This window comes from Pungitius pungitius, chromosome 11, assembly GCF_949316345.1.
Source record: "Pungitius pungitius chromosome 11, fPunPun2.1, whole genome shotgun sequence".
Taxonomy (NCBI): domain Eukaryota; kingdom Metazoa; phylum Chordata; class Actinopteri; order Perciformes; family Gasterosteidae; genus Pungitius; species Pungitius pungitius.
In genome coordinates, this window is record NC_084910.1 from 12,776,812 (window position 1) to 12,792,113 (window position 15,302).

At 42.5% G+C, this 15,302-nt stretch overlaps 1 protein-coding gene across 4 annotated transcripts; it reads right to left on the minus strand.

Annotated features, from left to right (window-relative positions):
- Positions 1-822: 822 nt before the first annotated feature.
- ptpn3 (protein tyrosine phosphatase non-receptor type 3) lies at positions 823-12,871 on the minus strand. Of its 4 annotated transcripts, XM_037453171.2 has the most exons (27): positions 12,737-12,871; positions 11,929-11,999; positions 11,270-11,412; positions 10,790-10,924; positions 10,605-10,647; positions 10,348-10,429; positions 10,155-10,199; positions 10,013-10,065; positions 9,711-9,828; positions 9,520-9,607; positions 9,338-9,426; positions 9,198-9,261; positions 8,597-8,799; positions 8,388-8,513; positions 8,135-8,296; positions 7,858-7,921; positions 7,146-7,223; positions 6,952-7,008; positions 6,348-6,504; positions 6,045-6,217; positions 5,694-5,784; positions 5,423-5,484; positions 5,176-5,322; positions 4,390-4,518; positions 3,155-3,300; positions 2,897-3,032; positions 823-1,468 (listed from the first exon to the last, which is right to left on the minus strand). In XM_037453171.2, exons 3-27 carry the CDS (start codon positions 11,336-11,338, stop codon positions 1,394-1,396), a joined length of 2,592 nt encoding a protein of 863 aa, XP_037309068.2. In that variant the 5' UTR covers positions 11,339-11,412; positions 11,929-11,999; positions 12,737-12,871; the 3' UTR covers positions 823-1,393. The 4 variants fall into 4 exon arrangements, 3 of the variants coding, with proteins under 3 accessions (XP_037309068.2, XP_037309067.2, XP_037309069.2); XM_037453170.2 differs by lacking the exon at positions 11,929-11,999; XM_037453172.2 differs by lacking the exons at positions 5,176-5,322; positions 11,929-11,999.
- Between the last annotated feature and the right edge of the window lie 2,431 nt (positions 12,872-15,302).

A 15,302-nucleotide genomic window follows, 5' to 3' on the forward strand; every position in this document is an offset into this window, starting at 1 on the left:
GTGCCCGGGACTGTAGAAATAAACATTTCATTAAATAATAACAATATTCATGTAGTTGTCTATTCAAATATATTTTCTATAAAACATCATGAATATCTAGTAAGGTTTCTCTGCAGTGCCGGGAATACGATTCTGGCAAGAAATATGAAATATCTTATTTATTTTTCATCTTAAAACTGAGTAAATCAGCGTAAAAATAATTGAAATGACTTTGTGAATTTTCTTTTTTGACATCAAGAGAGATTTTCTTGGGATTCTTAGAATTAACTAAAAGTCATAACTTCATCGGTGAGTGTCCATCTACCTCAGCCATATGTTTCTATACATTTACAAACTACAACCAGCAGATGTGCATCTATTGCACCAAACATGAAGATTGCTTCTGTAAAATAGTCTATAGGTGGAATGGGGTCACACCTTTGGGGTTTTAGTACTTTGCTAAGTGCACAGCAAACTCTTCATGCCGGCTTTATACTGTACTTAACTAGTAAAGAACTTAATTATTAAACATCATAAAACCTGCAGAGATAGTGAAATCCTTGCATAGTACATTTAGTTGTGGTGCAACTATATTTTGCGAGCCATTGCAGACGCTTTTGGTTTATGACGACATAGTTTCACTGACATGACGCCAGTTTGAGAGGAAGTCATTGGAGTATTAAAGGAGCAGAATACTCTACACTTCAGTTAGTCGATTCGTTCTGGACAGAAATACATTTTAAAAATGCCCATTTTGGACTGTGAAGAGTCAACATAAAACATCCTTATTAAATTATGTTATTCATAACAGTCACTATAACAGGAAATGACAAAGCAAACAAATGAGTATAAATCAGTGTTTATTTAGTGTCTTAATAATTTAAGTGTTGAACAGTTGTGTTTGGCACTGTGCGAACCAACAGCCTGCGGCGCTGCACCATTGTGACCTTACAGTATCGGAGTAGCTCATTGTCTCTGGAAATACACAATCTTTATAATTTTCGTTTTTTTCATCTGCCTCTGCCGCCCCGTTCGGCCCATGGACTGGGAGTCGTCAGCCTAAGGCCTGTGTGGTTAAATAAGTAGAAGCAACACTCCTTCCATGGCCTCTTTGACAGAACTTCACACCTCAAATCAGTTTTACATCAGTCTCTATGGAGACCGCAGCCTCTACTAGCGTAATGCATCAGGAAGCACTAAGGCCGACTGGGTGTAGGATTCATGCTCTTGCATTGAATTTAGGCTACACCTAAATCGCAGACAGCTGTGCTCTGAAGCTGGTTATACTCTCATTATCCAGTCTGTGTACCAGTCCCGCAGTGGCAGAGGTTAATCTGTTCTAGTCCCTTTGTGGCAGTCGCCTGCAATGAGATGAGGCTCAGTGCGTCTGTTCTGCTCCTGTTGCTGATTTGGGCTACGGTGCTGAAGATCCCTCTTGTTCCCCTTTGTAGACTCGCAGAATGGCCTTACACACAAACTGGAACTGACACTGAAACACACAACAAACAGCGCGTTAGTAGCTGTTATGCAACAGTAAAAAATTTTTTTTTTAAAAGAGTATTGCTGATTATATTTAACTACCTTTCATGAAAAGAACAATGAACTGAACCTACCAACAAGTAATGTGAATAAGTATTTGTTCAATCGGTTACAAAATACATGTAATAGGCATAACGATTTCACCAGGAACGCTAGGTGAGGTCACATGATACCTTCAACCCCAAGAACAGTTATTGTTTTGTGTAATTAATGCTTGGAATGTACTACCTCCTCGTAGAACTCATACAGGTAATATTCTGTCATTTAAACAACAAAGGCGCACTTCAGGCTGTTAACCACTTGACGTTTTCCATTACTTCTACTCTTCTGATCCTTCTTTGTAAATTCCAGATGCACTGGACAATATAAATCCTAGTCCTTGACTGTATTTTTTTCTGTTTGTTTTACGGATTAATACGCAGGTGAAACTAGTCCCCTGAAATATGCTTTTATTACAGTTTGAGTAGCATTGAGTATCAAACTGCAGCCCCCAGCTGTTTTAGTCTTTTCTTAATGGGCGCTAAGAGCCCACTGCAGCACAAGCTGCTGGTATTTAGCAGGTATACCATTTGCAATTATCAACACCGTACTTTAAAATGTTAGCATTTGCTAATTACCACTAAAACCAGAGGTCGATTTAATTATTTATATTTAATTTTGCTGATACTCTAACCCAAGAATTGAACATTTTAATTTTTGATTCTTTAACTGTTGATTTGTGAGGCATTTTCAGCATGAAGCCCATCAGGCTCGTAGCAGTGTGTAAGGAAGACAGACATGGGAATGTGGGAAGAGACTTGACACATTGCAGAACAATGTAATCTTTAAACATATGGCTTCTTGACTCGGAGGGTTGTCCTTTGACGCTGCATGTTTTCCATCACTGTCAGGGACACAAACAAGGGGAACCTGAGGAAACGTTCCATCAGCATAAATACATCAGAGAGAAGAATCCTCGGGGACCGGCTCGCCTTTCAAAATAAGGGTTATAGTGGTGGCGGTAGTACTGCCATATTCCCAGCACTGTCTCCCATCAAAGCAACGAGTGACACTTTATTCTCCCTCGACAAACACTGCTCAGGTGCCACAGAGCGAGGCGTCTAGCCTCTGCTTGCTGGCTCCTCTGCCATCAGTATAAAAATGTGGCCGCCACGATTCTATGGTTTAATGAAGGTTGAAGCTGACAAGACCCTGCAGTTGTCTAAAACCTTGACCACTTAAAAGAAGTAGAGGACAAATCAGCAGAGTCTTCTGATAATTAAATGGCTGAGGTATTTGAGGGCAGCTTAAACTTCTCTCAAGCAACAACTGACTACGATAAAGAATTTTAAAAAGTAGAGAACACTGGGACATAAAACCACGTCCTGTTTCTCCGTACCGTGGTCTGAATCATCATGGCTCGCTGATCTCTTAATGTTTGAACAATGTCCAGCGGGAACACCGGCCGACCTCCATCCAACAAAGTTAGAGCCGTTTCCATGGTGATCAGAACACCCGTCCGTCCAATTCCAGCACTGAAATTCACAACAACCCACAATTAATTGTATAGTAGTGGCAGGTGAAGCACATAAATATGTGTGTGTGTGTGTGTGTGTGTGTTTGCGCGAGAGAAATAAGAAGAAAGTTTGTGCGTTACCTGCAGTGTACCATTAGTGGCTCTTCACCTCTCCTCCTCTCCCTGACAGAGGTGATGAACAGCAGGAAGTCTGAAGGGTCGTCGGGTACGCCGTGGTCGGGCCACGCAACATACTGCAGGTGTGTGACGGCCCGTTCCTCCCCCCGCTAACACACACACACACACACACACACACACACACACACACAACATTAAAATCATTTAACCTTTGGTGAATATACCACATGTGACTAACAAACATTTTGAAAATATTTAGCATGTGAGAAAACAGAAGGGTGTAGTAGTGGAAACAGCGAGCAGGTGAGGAGAACACGGCAGCACGTGATCAGTAGGTTACCCTCGGATTAGAAAGTGAAGAGGGACACCGAAAGATGAAAACCGGTGGTATAACAGTCATGTGGCCTGTGACTCCATGCAGGGATTAACTCAATCCGCCAGAAGAGCAGATGGGCTCACACAGCAGTATCTGTGTGTGATTTCATACTTCATGCCTCCTTGAGTTGAATCTGTTTATTTGCCTGTTTGCTCGAGAAATCAATGTGAAAATCACCTCATATAAAATCAGATTATCTGCCATATTAAGGGTTTTAAACTGTTATGGATGAAACCTTTCAGAAAGACCTCCACATACACTTATTTAATATACACTAACACGCCCACGCACATACAGACCATGCCATCCATACGGAGGACTCTATGTTTGGCTGTGGATAGTTTGCTGCCTGCGGTGAACTTTGTTATGGGACATATGGCACAAACACGGCACATGTCACTGCAAACATACAAATAGAAAAGCTCTGTGTTGTGTGACCGTGACCATGCTTATGTGTCACGTGGATATGGAAGCAGGTGTGACCTTCAAGGAAACTAGGGTCACAACTGATTATTTATTTTCTCAATTATATTCATGCAGACGGTCTCCTCGCTTAATTGTTTGGGTTATGAGATCAGAAGACCGTTACAGGTTCTGTGTGAAGTCTTTTGAAACATATTCATTAATATTATATCGCATTTCTGCAAGTAGACCCCTCGTAATACCACACACTCATACGAGCTTGAGCTGGTCTTGCCTGACCATAATTTCCAAATCCCCAGAGTTTTGAATTGACTGATTCGGAGAAGGAAAAGCAGCACATTTTCACATTTGTACTTTAAAATTAAAACCTACATTTATGTAATAATCCAAATGGATGCAATTAATTCTGTATTGACCGGCTAATTGTTAGTTACTGTACCTGTGTGTGTGTCAGAGTGAACTGCCGAGTCACATACGCCAAGTTACACTCCTCAGAGTGACACTTCACCCGCATGTGCCCATAATCCTTCACTTCCGGTGGATGTGGCCAGTACTGGTGGCACTTAGTCTACAAGTGTATGACATCACAGACAAATTACATTACATGTGGCATGAGTCATCAGTCAGAAAACAGTGTATGACTGATGCTGCGTCAGCAGCACTGTGCTATATAAAATTCCATATTCAACATAGAAAATTATGTTCAACCAGGCGGTCTGAGGAACCAAAGCAATTCATCAGGAGCAGGATGTGAACTGATTCGCAATTTGTGTGCATGTGATTGTCAAGTAGACTGAAACTCCTGGCACTTGACGATTATGAGAAAAATGATCAATTAATGAAAGCATCTGGTTACCAAGCAACAGCCGAGCTGGAGACATCTTCATTCAAGAAGACCTTGGTACGTCGCCGCCTCTGTGTCCTCACCCTCAAATTATTTCTCTTTGTGCCATGCTCACATTTTCATTTAGCTGCTCTCTACACTTTAAAACCCTGTAATCACTCACAATGGTGAAAATTCATAATTTTTGTGAGCAAACATCCCAGATGAATCTTGTAATTACAGTAATCACATATCAAATAAAAAATGAATCATCATGTAATAATGTGCAAGTAGGGCTTGTAGTTATCACTGTCAATGCAACGCTGATATTGAGCTGTGTAATTTCTCACTCCTCGTGTCAATGAGGCTGTTTACGGGGTAAAAGTATGAACGCATGTATACCCGTCCCCTCTCTGTCAGAGTTGTTAGCATGATGATGGTGTGTATCTGTTGCTCCCAAACAGTCTGCCAAAAGTGAGTGAAGGTCTGTGGCAATGGACCCTGAGCCGCAACATAACGTAAACACACACCAGACACTGGGGGCACCATCTGCGAGACAGACAAGTAAAACACAAACACACACGCCTCACACAGATGATTACATTAAATGTTGTGAAGGAAAGACACACGTCATATTAGCGATGCACACCTTGATGTGGCTGGCGTTGATGTAGTCCTCTGGGCCCTGCAGCACCACTCTGGTGGCATCGTCTGAAAGGAGAGCAGGGGCAGCAGTGTGTGAGGGTCATCATTGAGCCTCAGAAGCACCACAGACTCCAAACCAATTAAAGCTGATGATGTGATACAGCGGTGGGCTATCAACTCAAAGGTTAGAAAGGGGAGCACAGAGCTGCAGGTGGGAGGGGAGGGCAAAGAGCAGGGAACAGACACACAGATTAAAAGGGATATGCAGTACTTACAAGGTAAAACGTCCTTATATCGATTCTTTTCTGTGTTCTCACGCAGCCGGGCACAGTTTAGAGATAGACCAGGCTTCCTCCTGTATAAATTCTAGGAATTACAAGCATAGAAACACACACTCTGCACGTAAACACACGGAAACATGCACAAACAAGAACTGCAAATTCCAGGCGGGTGAGGGCATCTTTGTGTTAAATTGTTGGTTGTCTGAGTAAAGATTAGGACCCCGAAAACATACTCATTATGATCCAAAATTACTGTTTGTCGGCCAGCTTTAAAAATAGGATTTATTTGGTTTGGCTTTTTTAAATACCTGTACAATGTTTCGCTCCCACTTGCATTTTAAATACCTCAAAATGAAAACAGAGTGTGCCGGACTGTATTCCTCTCTCCAGCTGTCTCATCGATTCCTCCACTGTCGTGACCCGCTCCGACTGGCCTGTTGACAGCTTGTCTCCCTGTGATTGGCCGGTGAGCGTGAGGGTGGGAGGTAACTGCAGCAGGGGTGCCACCCGGCCGGGACCTGGAATGCAAGGACGGCTCAAGGCTGTGATAAATATTCATAGAGATAAGACGGTGTGCGCTTTTGTATCGTATGCTGCTTCAGCAGTTTTGTCTCTCTGTGACACACACGTACACACACAGACACACACCTTTACGTCTGATGAGCAAGGCCAGCTCTCTGGAGTGCGACTCTCTGCTGGCGCGTATGAACATGACAACCTGATCGTGTGTGTGTTCAGAGATGTCTCGGCCGTTGATGAGTACCACCAGGTCTCCCTCCAGGAGTTTGGGCTCACATCGCCCTGCCTGCAAACAGCACAAAGCTGACTTCTCCACACCAAACCTCAATCGGCCTTTCAGTGTAGGACTTAAGAGTCGGAAGGGTACACCGACTGATAGGAGTTGAATATAAATCAGTATCAGTGTGTATGTCAGCCAATTAGAACAATTAGAAACAACAAACTATGTCCTTTATAAACAGTGTCACCATTACACTACCTGACCACCAGAGAGCACTGTCAGGTTGATGTTTCAACTTAAAAATGTCTATGTATACATATATATATACATATATATATATAAAACCAAAACCAAAATGATTTGCTCCTTGGTGAAGGTAGTTATAAATCATATTTCTGATGAACGACCATTGAAGCAATCAATATATTGAGTAATTGTTACAGCTTGTCTATTTATCAGTTCATATTGTGTTTACATTTCATCATTAAGTTATTTTGACACCAGGCTTCTTACCGGAGAGTCGAGTTTAACGTGTGAGATGGCTAAAGGCATCTTCTGGTCCACTCCACCCTAGGAGGAGTTGGGAAATTAACAGCAGAGGAGTGACAACACAAACACAAATGTGTGAAAATAAATAGTATAGCACTATAAAAATGCCTGCCACACTTGAAGGTAAGAGACACACAGAGTGTAAGAGAGAGACCCACTTTAACATTGAAGCCAAACTTGCCGTCATGATCGGGGGCAATACATATGAGCATCAAGTCCCCGTCGCCCAGAGCCCCCTGTAAACACACACACACACACATTGATGGAAATTCCGTTTTTACAGTCAGGTCCATACATATTTGAAGTTATTTTCATCATTTCCTGCCCTGTACACCATCCAGTGGATTTGAAATAAAACAATATGAATATGAAGTCCAAGGATCTGTCGCCATCAGTGAAGCAAGCCATCATTAGGCTGAAGAATTCAAAACAAACCCACCAGATAGCAAACACATTAGTTATGGCCAGATCAACAGTTTGTTGCATTCTTAAAAAGGGTCTGTCGTTGACGACTGAAGAATTCTTCACCAGTTGAAGAAAATCCCCTTCACCAAGTAACTAGGAGATGTATAGGATTGGTGAGGACAGGAACACCAAATTAGAAAGGTCCTGGAACAACATCCGATTGACCGATGAGACAGCAATGATCTAATGACGTTATTTTGTCCAATTAATTTTGGTCCTTTCAAAAGGGAGGGTTATAATTCACCTGATTTGGATGTTAATACCCTCAAATCGAAGCTGAAAGGCTGCACTTGATGCACATCTTGATTCATTTTAAATCTATTGTGGTTGTGTACAAAGCCAAAATGATGTCCCAACGTTTATGGACGAGACTGTGCATTTTGAGTTGATGGGGACATATCAGACCTTATCGTAGTAGTGTGAGATGTGGTCACCATCCTCCTCTCCTATACTGTCGTCCGTTCCCTGGCTATAAGATTAAAAGATCAATTCAGGACATATTTCCCATCCTGATTTGCCGATTAAGAAACTACTTTAGATGTGATACAATTCTGACATATCATTTTGATAAAATTATTTCATTGACACTCTTTGACCAAACTTGCCATTCCAACTGCAATTATTTTTTTTTATAAATAAGATAAAATTACCATGTCGACACATTGCTCTAAGTGGTACTCACTGGTGCGGTGAAGTGTCTCCCTCACTGTCCTTGCTGCTGCTCAGAGACGCCCGGTATGTGTAGAAGACGTCCTCCCCCTCAGACATGTCTTTCAAGTCATTGGTTAGTTCAGCCGAAGACGGGCGAGGTTTACGGATGCCGTGGCGAACTCGAGGACTTCGCCTGTCGGAGAGAAAAAACAGCAAAACTGATTTATGTTTGACTGCAGCTGAGAACATAAAACTCGTGGTTGATCCGGACCGGCAGGTCGTACCAGTTGGGGGTGTTCGGGGGCGATCTGGAGGGCAGGCTCTTGGTTTCGAGGTGGTCCGATGAAAGTGACCTCCGCAGGACCGGGTTCCACACCATCCCCCCCACAACACGCTGGCATATTGGACCACTGCAAATAAGACAGGGAAGTTAACTTTTCAGTGTTTATGACAAGGATATAAGTGCGAATAAATACGTTCAGGCAACACTCACCTCTCCAATTTACTGATGCCAAGTCCCAGGTGTTGTGTTATCAACTTTTTGTAGGACTGAACTGTGGTGTTGTTATGTTTGGGGCTCTTAGCAGTCCGGTTGGAGCAGAAGAAGGAGTGATGATCGACACTGGACCTCCACAGGTTCTTACAGGTTTTGGGACACGGCAGAACCAGAGACACCTCACAGTCCTGGGTCTCGCCCTGCAATAAACAGAGTATAGTGTTTAAAATATGGAGTTCTTTGCAACTTAAATAATCACGGTCACACCTATAACCAAAGATGCTTGTGTTGTCTGCTTCCAATCACATGTTTTATGAATGATTTATTACTTCTAAACTTCACTTCTAAACACTGAGAAACACCTGCCATTTCAAGGATATTAACTATTGAATCAATACTATACCATGAAAAGGCTGGGAAATTTTGTTGAACTCTTATTTCCCAAATTCAGCTACACCTACAGCTCAATATAAAAGCAATCAAAATATGTGTTGAGTTCCCAACTTTCAACGGATTCATCCGCCAGGCGTGTAGAGCAATAAACAACAACAATTTGTTCAGAGCTATTGAGAATAAACAAATGGTAGCGGGGACTCACATGTTTACGTTTCAGATGTATAAGAAAACGTTTCCTTTTGAATGAAATCTTGATGATGTTTGCCCTACATGGGATGAATGCAATTAATTGAAGAAAGAAGAAATAAAAACAGAAATATAATTGACGTCGCCATCACTCACCAGGGGAAAAAACTGGAGCAAATCCTATTGCAGAATATTGCAACACCGCTGGAGGCCAAACCCACCATCAGAGGGGCGTCATTGGTGTCCTGAGAGACGATGAGGGAATGACGAAAAGTGTCAATAATGAAAGTGAAATGAGGAGGAAATGCATAAAAGTTTATGCGAGGGAACCTCTCTACCATGGCGCCATGCAGCTCCACGCCATACAGCTCCAGCGTCCGTGCTGTGTTGAGGAAACACAGCTCTGCCTCGCTCTGCTTCAGACCCCTGGTAACACACAGAGAATCCACATCCATCACCAGAAACCAACAAGCACGCAAGCTGTTCTTCTGTTGGTGGCAACTAGATGCAGTGAAATGGTCGGGATTACTTGTGCTGTGGATGGAGATCCTCCACTTTAGACGGCAGGTCTTCATCCTGCCCTGGAATGAAGTAGCATTTGGCGAGGTAACCGGGGAGGCGAGATGGGCAGTGATCCCCCATCTCCGCTGTAGGCGATAGGAAGAGACACTGAGCATTGACACATGGCCAGATGCACACATTCACCGGTGACATCTGGGGTCATGTAAGAGAGCTGCTGCTCATTGAGAGCACCCTTAACAGGACTAAGTGTGTACTCAGTTGTAATTAAGTCATTAATCATTTGTTTGTCTACGAAGAGGTTGAACTTACACTGAACGGCGTAAGAGGCCAACACTACAGCTGCACTCAGCGGGCACTGCAACCTGCAATCACACTCCACGATTACACATTGTGTTTGCTAAAGGCATACTATGCACAGGGTGAAGAGCGGTGGAAGTTTTGTGTTACTAACCGTCCTTCTCTAATGTCACTCCTGATCTGGAGGAAGTACAGGTGCCTGTGAGTAGGAGACAAAAAGGAACTTTACAAACCCACGCCTTTATTCTTCTCCATAATACCACCAAAAAAGACCTTTATGAGTCTTCTCTGGATCGATATCTGGTGATATATGATAGAGCCCAAAAACGCAAGGCACATGTACGAACCTCGTCTGTTCATGCTGCAGAGAGTTGGGATCAGACATGAAGAATCGTACTCTGAAGTTCATATAGAAAGGTGGTGCAAGACCTGCAGGGAAGCGGTATGAATCTTTATTTGCAAGGTCACCATAGTCATCTTTTATATGATTTTATATCGTTTATAAATGTATAGTAACATGGATTTTAAAACATAAATGTACTTGTGTAGAGAAATAACTTCAGCTAAAAACTGAATTCCCAGGAGCGAGTAAAAGACGGTTTACCTTTTAACTGCTTCTTCAAGGGTTTCTCAGGCTCCAGCCATCTCTGAGAGAAAGAAAGTCATTAAGTATAATGGCTGGCGCAAAAAAAAGCCCATACTGTGGTTATCATCGTCTAAACAGCAATCAGGGACTGCAGCATGTTACATTCCCAGCCCAAATGCTCAGCAGAAAAACAGTGAGCTCACAGGAGAGTGTGTGTTGGCTGTGATTGAGGCGATGGCTGTGCCGGATTCTCTGATCTGCAGACTGAAGAGCTGCCTCTCCTGCAGCCCCAGGTGGTCGCACACTTGGTCCAACAGAACGACCCCTTCATCTTGCTTCTAAAAAGATGGAAACAACCAACAAACATTAATATCAGCCCAAACTGACTGACATGTACCCGTTGCTTAGTTGTAAATGTAAAAAAGAAGCACTGTGCCATGTGTATGTATGGTTATTTTAAATATTAAAATTGGTTTTATATCATACAAAAATAATTAATAATGCATATATTCAGTCAAAAAACATGTTGTGGTTTACCTATTACACTGAGGAATACCATGCAGCTTATCTGCATTTTCTCCACTCTTTGTTACAGGAACCACATCACGAAGGCACCATGTTGGTGTGTATAGTTCTGTGTGTGTCTGTGTCCGTGCGTGCGTGGGTGGGTGTGTGTTACGCACGCTGACTCTGAAGGTCTCAATAGTGCTGTCCAGTAGCTGAACTAGGCAGAGGAGGTCCGGTTTTGGCATGTCTGTTACCACGGTAACTCTGCCTCCCTCTCAAGACAAACACCCGTGCCCTCGGTTCGTTACTCAACGGGAACCTGCAGAAGACAGGTGCGTACACAACGACAAAAAACGTGTTAGATGTTTCCAGACTGTTGTGTTCCGGTGTGCCTCCCTCAGGATGACATTGGGTGATGAGTAATTTACGTCCTGCGGGGAGCATCGCGCTGCAGTGAGTAATGCAGCATGAATGCGAAGGAGTGACTGTGTAAGTGTGTATGTGTTTGTGTAATTCCTTATTAGTTTGGCCTGGGTCTGAACACGTCTCTTCCCTCTCCCTGCTGCTCGCCCTGCTGCTCGCCCCGCTGCGACTCACCGCCTTACACAGGCAGCTGAATGATAAGAATGTTAAACATTTTGGGAGTTTAGCACTCCCAGCTACACTATGCGAAGAACGATCTCAGACCAGCCTCTGGGAGCAATGAACACCACAGGACTACAAACACACACATACACGCATTACCAATACATGCTGAAAGCCAGTAAAATCAGCTTTGAAGATACATATATACGTGTGTATATGTGTGTGTTTGTGTACATGCAAGTGTAACTACCTTCATGTGTTCGGTCTTTGTTGTGCAGGTGAATGATTAATGGATCAAGAGCAGCCTGTCTCACACTGATTCTGAGAGGACACACAGTGTTTGAGTTAATGTTTGAACACACTGACAAACTCAGAATATATTAAAACCTGAGCTGTTCCCAGTGTGGAGACTTGTTTTCCATAATGGCCCACTTCACAGGCAGGCCTCCAATACATTTACAAGTAAAAGCTTTATTTAAAAAGGATGGGGGTGATGTAGAGATGGATGATCTCAATGGGTGTTCTGCATACTGCATCTTGGTCTGATATAAAAACGTTTGTGTCAACATGACGGCTACAGATTAGGAAATTAAAGTTGTTTTTTTACACTATTATGGTTTCAGACATATTTCCTGCCATAGATGTATCTGCACAAAAACGTGTACATTGTGGGACATACAAACACCTCGCATTGATGGCCTCTACTGCTTGATCAAATGTCCACACACACAACACTGAATTTAACCCCCACACAACACACCACACTATATACACTTATCAGTGCATTAGAGACATATTCAAATTGTCCCATTGTCCCAGTCTGTCGATAATCAACTCTCCTGTAACCTCGCTGGACTTCGGACCACAGCGCCAACAAGGAACCTGTTGACAAGTTTTCAACAGCGAGCTACACCCAAAAGGAGGAACACTTCCCTGGCAAACTGTTCCTCCAACCACAGCGGCGCTCGAAGCTACAACTGCACCAAGTGACGGTCCTTTGGGGAGAGAATGTTTACAAAGACGCCCCCCCCCGCCCCCAAAAGAGAAGATATTTGTACCTCAGTCGTTCAGGGACGAGTCATATTCCTCAGACTCTCCGTGGGTGACACGGAGCCAGGTGTAGTCAGGTAACTTTGTAAAATATCCGGGACGAGTTTCTCATCCCGGGCGCGCGCTGTCCCGCCCCTTCGCCGCGCGCGCACCCGATCTGGTGGGGCGCGCACGCAAAGCAGAGCAGGGGACATATACCAATAAATAGGACAAAGATTGTACTTAAATCCGTCCACCTGATTCAAATAAATCAAGTAGAAGTCCTGTGCTGACAATGTTACTCAAATAGGTGTCCGGGAAATGTATGTTTTATGGGGTTAAGGTGAAGAATAGTGAAAAATTAGCCTTTTTTACTTCATAATGCTGAAAGTCGAAACCCCCAAATCATTAAGAATTTATAGGCGTAGTTAAAGAGCAGATTCACAATTATCGTATTTCAGAATCATGAAAAGTTTGTCATTTTTGGACAAATAATTCGACAGCAACTGGTGCCATTTAGGGTTCTATTGCTTCTTTGAACTTGTTGATTCATTTGTACATTAAACTGTTGATACCATTAAGTAAGTACCAGTAATAAATAATAACAGTCATATTTTATATTTTTTGTTTATGCTAACATCTTCACTAAGTAATTATAATTCAATTTGTGTAATGCTTGGTGGAGTAAAATGTTTGTAGTGGAAGTAGAAAGTGATATTGAAAGAAAATACTTAAGAGAACTACAATTATCTTTAACTTGTACAGTAAATGTACTTTATATTTATATTGCTTTTATTTTCCTTCTATCATTTTTGTCGTTTTTTCTTATTGTTTACACTTGCTTTATTTTTGTTGCTCAAAGACAGAATGAAAGTAACTATTATTTTCCTCATTCATTTCATACATTATATATTGAATAAAGTAAAACAAATGCCCTGCACATGTTCTTACAGACCAAGGGGATGTCTTCAAATGTATCTACCTGTGAAAGAGTGCAGATCCCAAAGATCCTCAAAATATTAGGATGTTAAATTGGATAAAATTGAGATGCTGGACTAATTGAACATTATTAAATTATCATGAACTAATTTCCTTTTAGCATTAAGCATTAAATAGGTGTTTTATTTGTTTGTGTGACAGACTTTAAAGTTCAGTGACACGTCAGAAATATGTGTAAAAAGGGAAATATTGACTCCCCATGTGCTAAACTGATGTGATTGAAAAAACAACCTTCCCTTGACACAAGGTTGATGGTAACCCTGTTTTTGTCTTTTAATTAAAGATACAAATTCCTACCGAAAACAAATAAATTAAAATTCCACCTCAAGCGATCATCTGCTCTCTTGTCTCCATCTACAGGGGGGAAAAAGTGTTGCTGTGTTCAACATGATGTACTGTTCATTCTAAATGCTGTAGTGCATTAAAGAACACCTAATAACTACTGTAACACACCAAAAACAACATGCTGAAGGCATTCATGCACATTATTTATCTTATTTATCTAATGCACTGTTATGCCTAAATTAGAATTTGATGATAAAAACTAAGTTGTGGATGGAATTGGTTGGTGTGAAATACTGTCCTGGTGAATCTGAGGCAGTTGGCTAAGGGGAGAGGGGGGGGGGTCGTTACCTTCATTAGAATCATCCGACCATTGAGGCAATACATGATATGGGTTTTAAGAGTAATTTTGCAGACAAAGTTTGAATGGTGTTCAACCTTCCACCTTTCGTTAGGCTTAAGGCTGAAGCAGAAAGCCTGTTCTTTCTGGTGCCCTCCTGATCCGCTGAATGTCTTATGAAAAAGGCTGTTAGAGTGTAAATACATGCGACGAGTTCAATGTCCGCTGTTACAGGCCGGGAGAACCAGCCCCAACTCGCTCCGATGCCGTTGGGGTGATGGGACAATGGAAGTCCGACTGTAGTTGGTCAGTCGTACCAGCAGAGACCAGTTAACTTTGGGGTGGCGGTGGGGGAGCTGGCAGTGCAACAGAAAGGGACCCCCCCCCCCCCCCCCCCCTCCCCCCCGCTGCTGTTCAGGGATCAGGTTTCCGCCACAGTAACCAAGACACCGTGTACCAACTCAGAACCAATGCAGCTCCCAATTTAGAAACAGACACATTCACAAACTTGATGTGATTTCACATCTATACTTCATGTCCAGTTTGTCTGATTCACACTCTCTTCTTCTGATCTCATGCTCATTCATTGCTCAAATCATATTTAGGACAATCCTTCCTGTTGATCCATTGTGCTCATTCTGATAAAGGCCAGTTTCATCTCCTGAAAGAATTCAATGTTTATATTTAATTTCTCTTTTGGCGATGGAAGAGAGGGCTGAACCTCTCTGTCTGTCCCTCAAGAATTATCTAGTACCAGACTCAAGACTATTTTTAATTAAGGAACAACCAGCCACTATTCTGAGATGCTGCAGGAGTTATGTCACATATCACACGTATGAAACTGGGTCTGTGATATCAGGTGTGCAGCAGTCACATTAGAGAGAAAGACAAACACTGAGCTGCCATGTGCTGGAATGCTGTCATGACTTGCCACATGTTGTGTAGTTTCTGACTCCTTGACTAGCCTCATAGGT

Bases quoted from the DNA above. Each gene is read 5' to 3' on its own strand.
- ptpn3 (XM_037453170.2), bottom strand. From the start codon at position 11,338: ATGCCAAAACCGGACCTCCTCTGCCTAGTTCAGCTACTGGACAGCACT. The intron at 9,262-9,337 runs GTGAGTGATGGC...CATCCCATGTAG, and splicing joins TGCTCCAGTTTTTTCCCCTG to GGCAAACATCATCAAGATTT. The intron at 6,505-6,951 runs GTAAGAAGCCTG...TGCTGTTTGCAG, and splicing joins ACGTTAAACTCGACTCTCCG to GCAGGGCGATGTGAGCCCAA.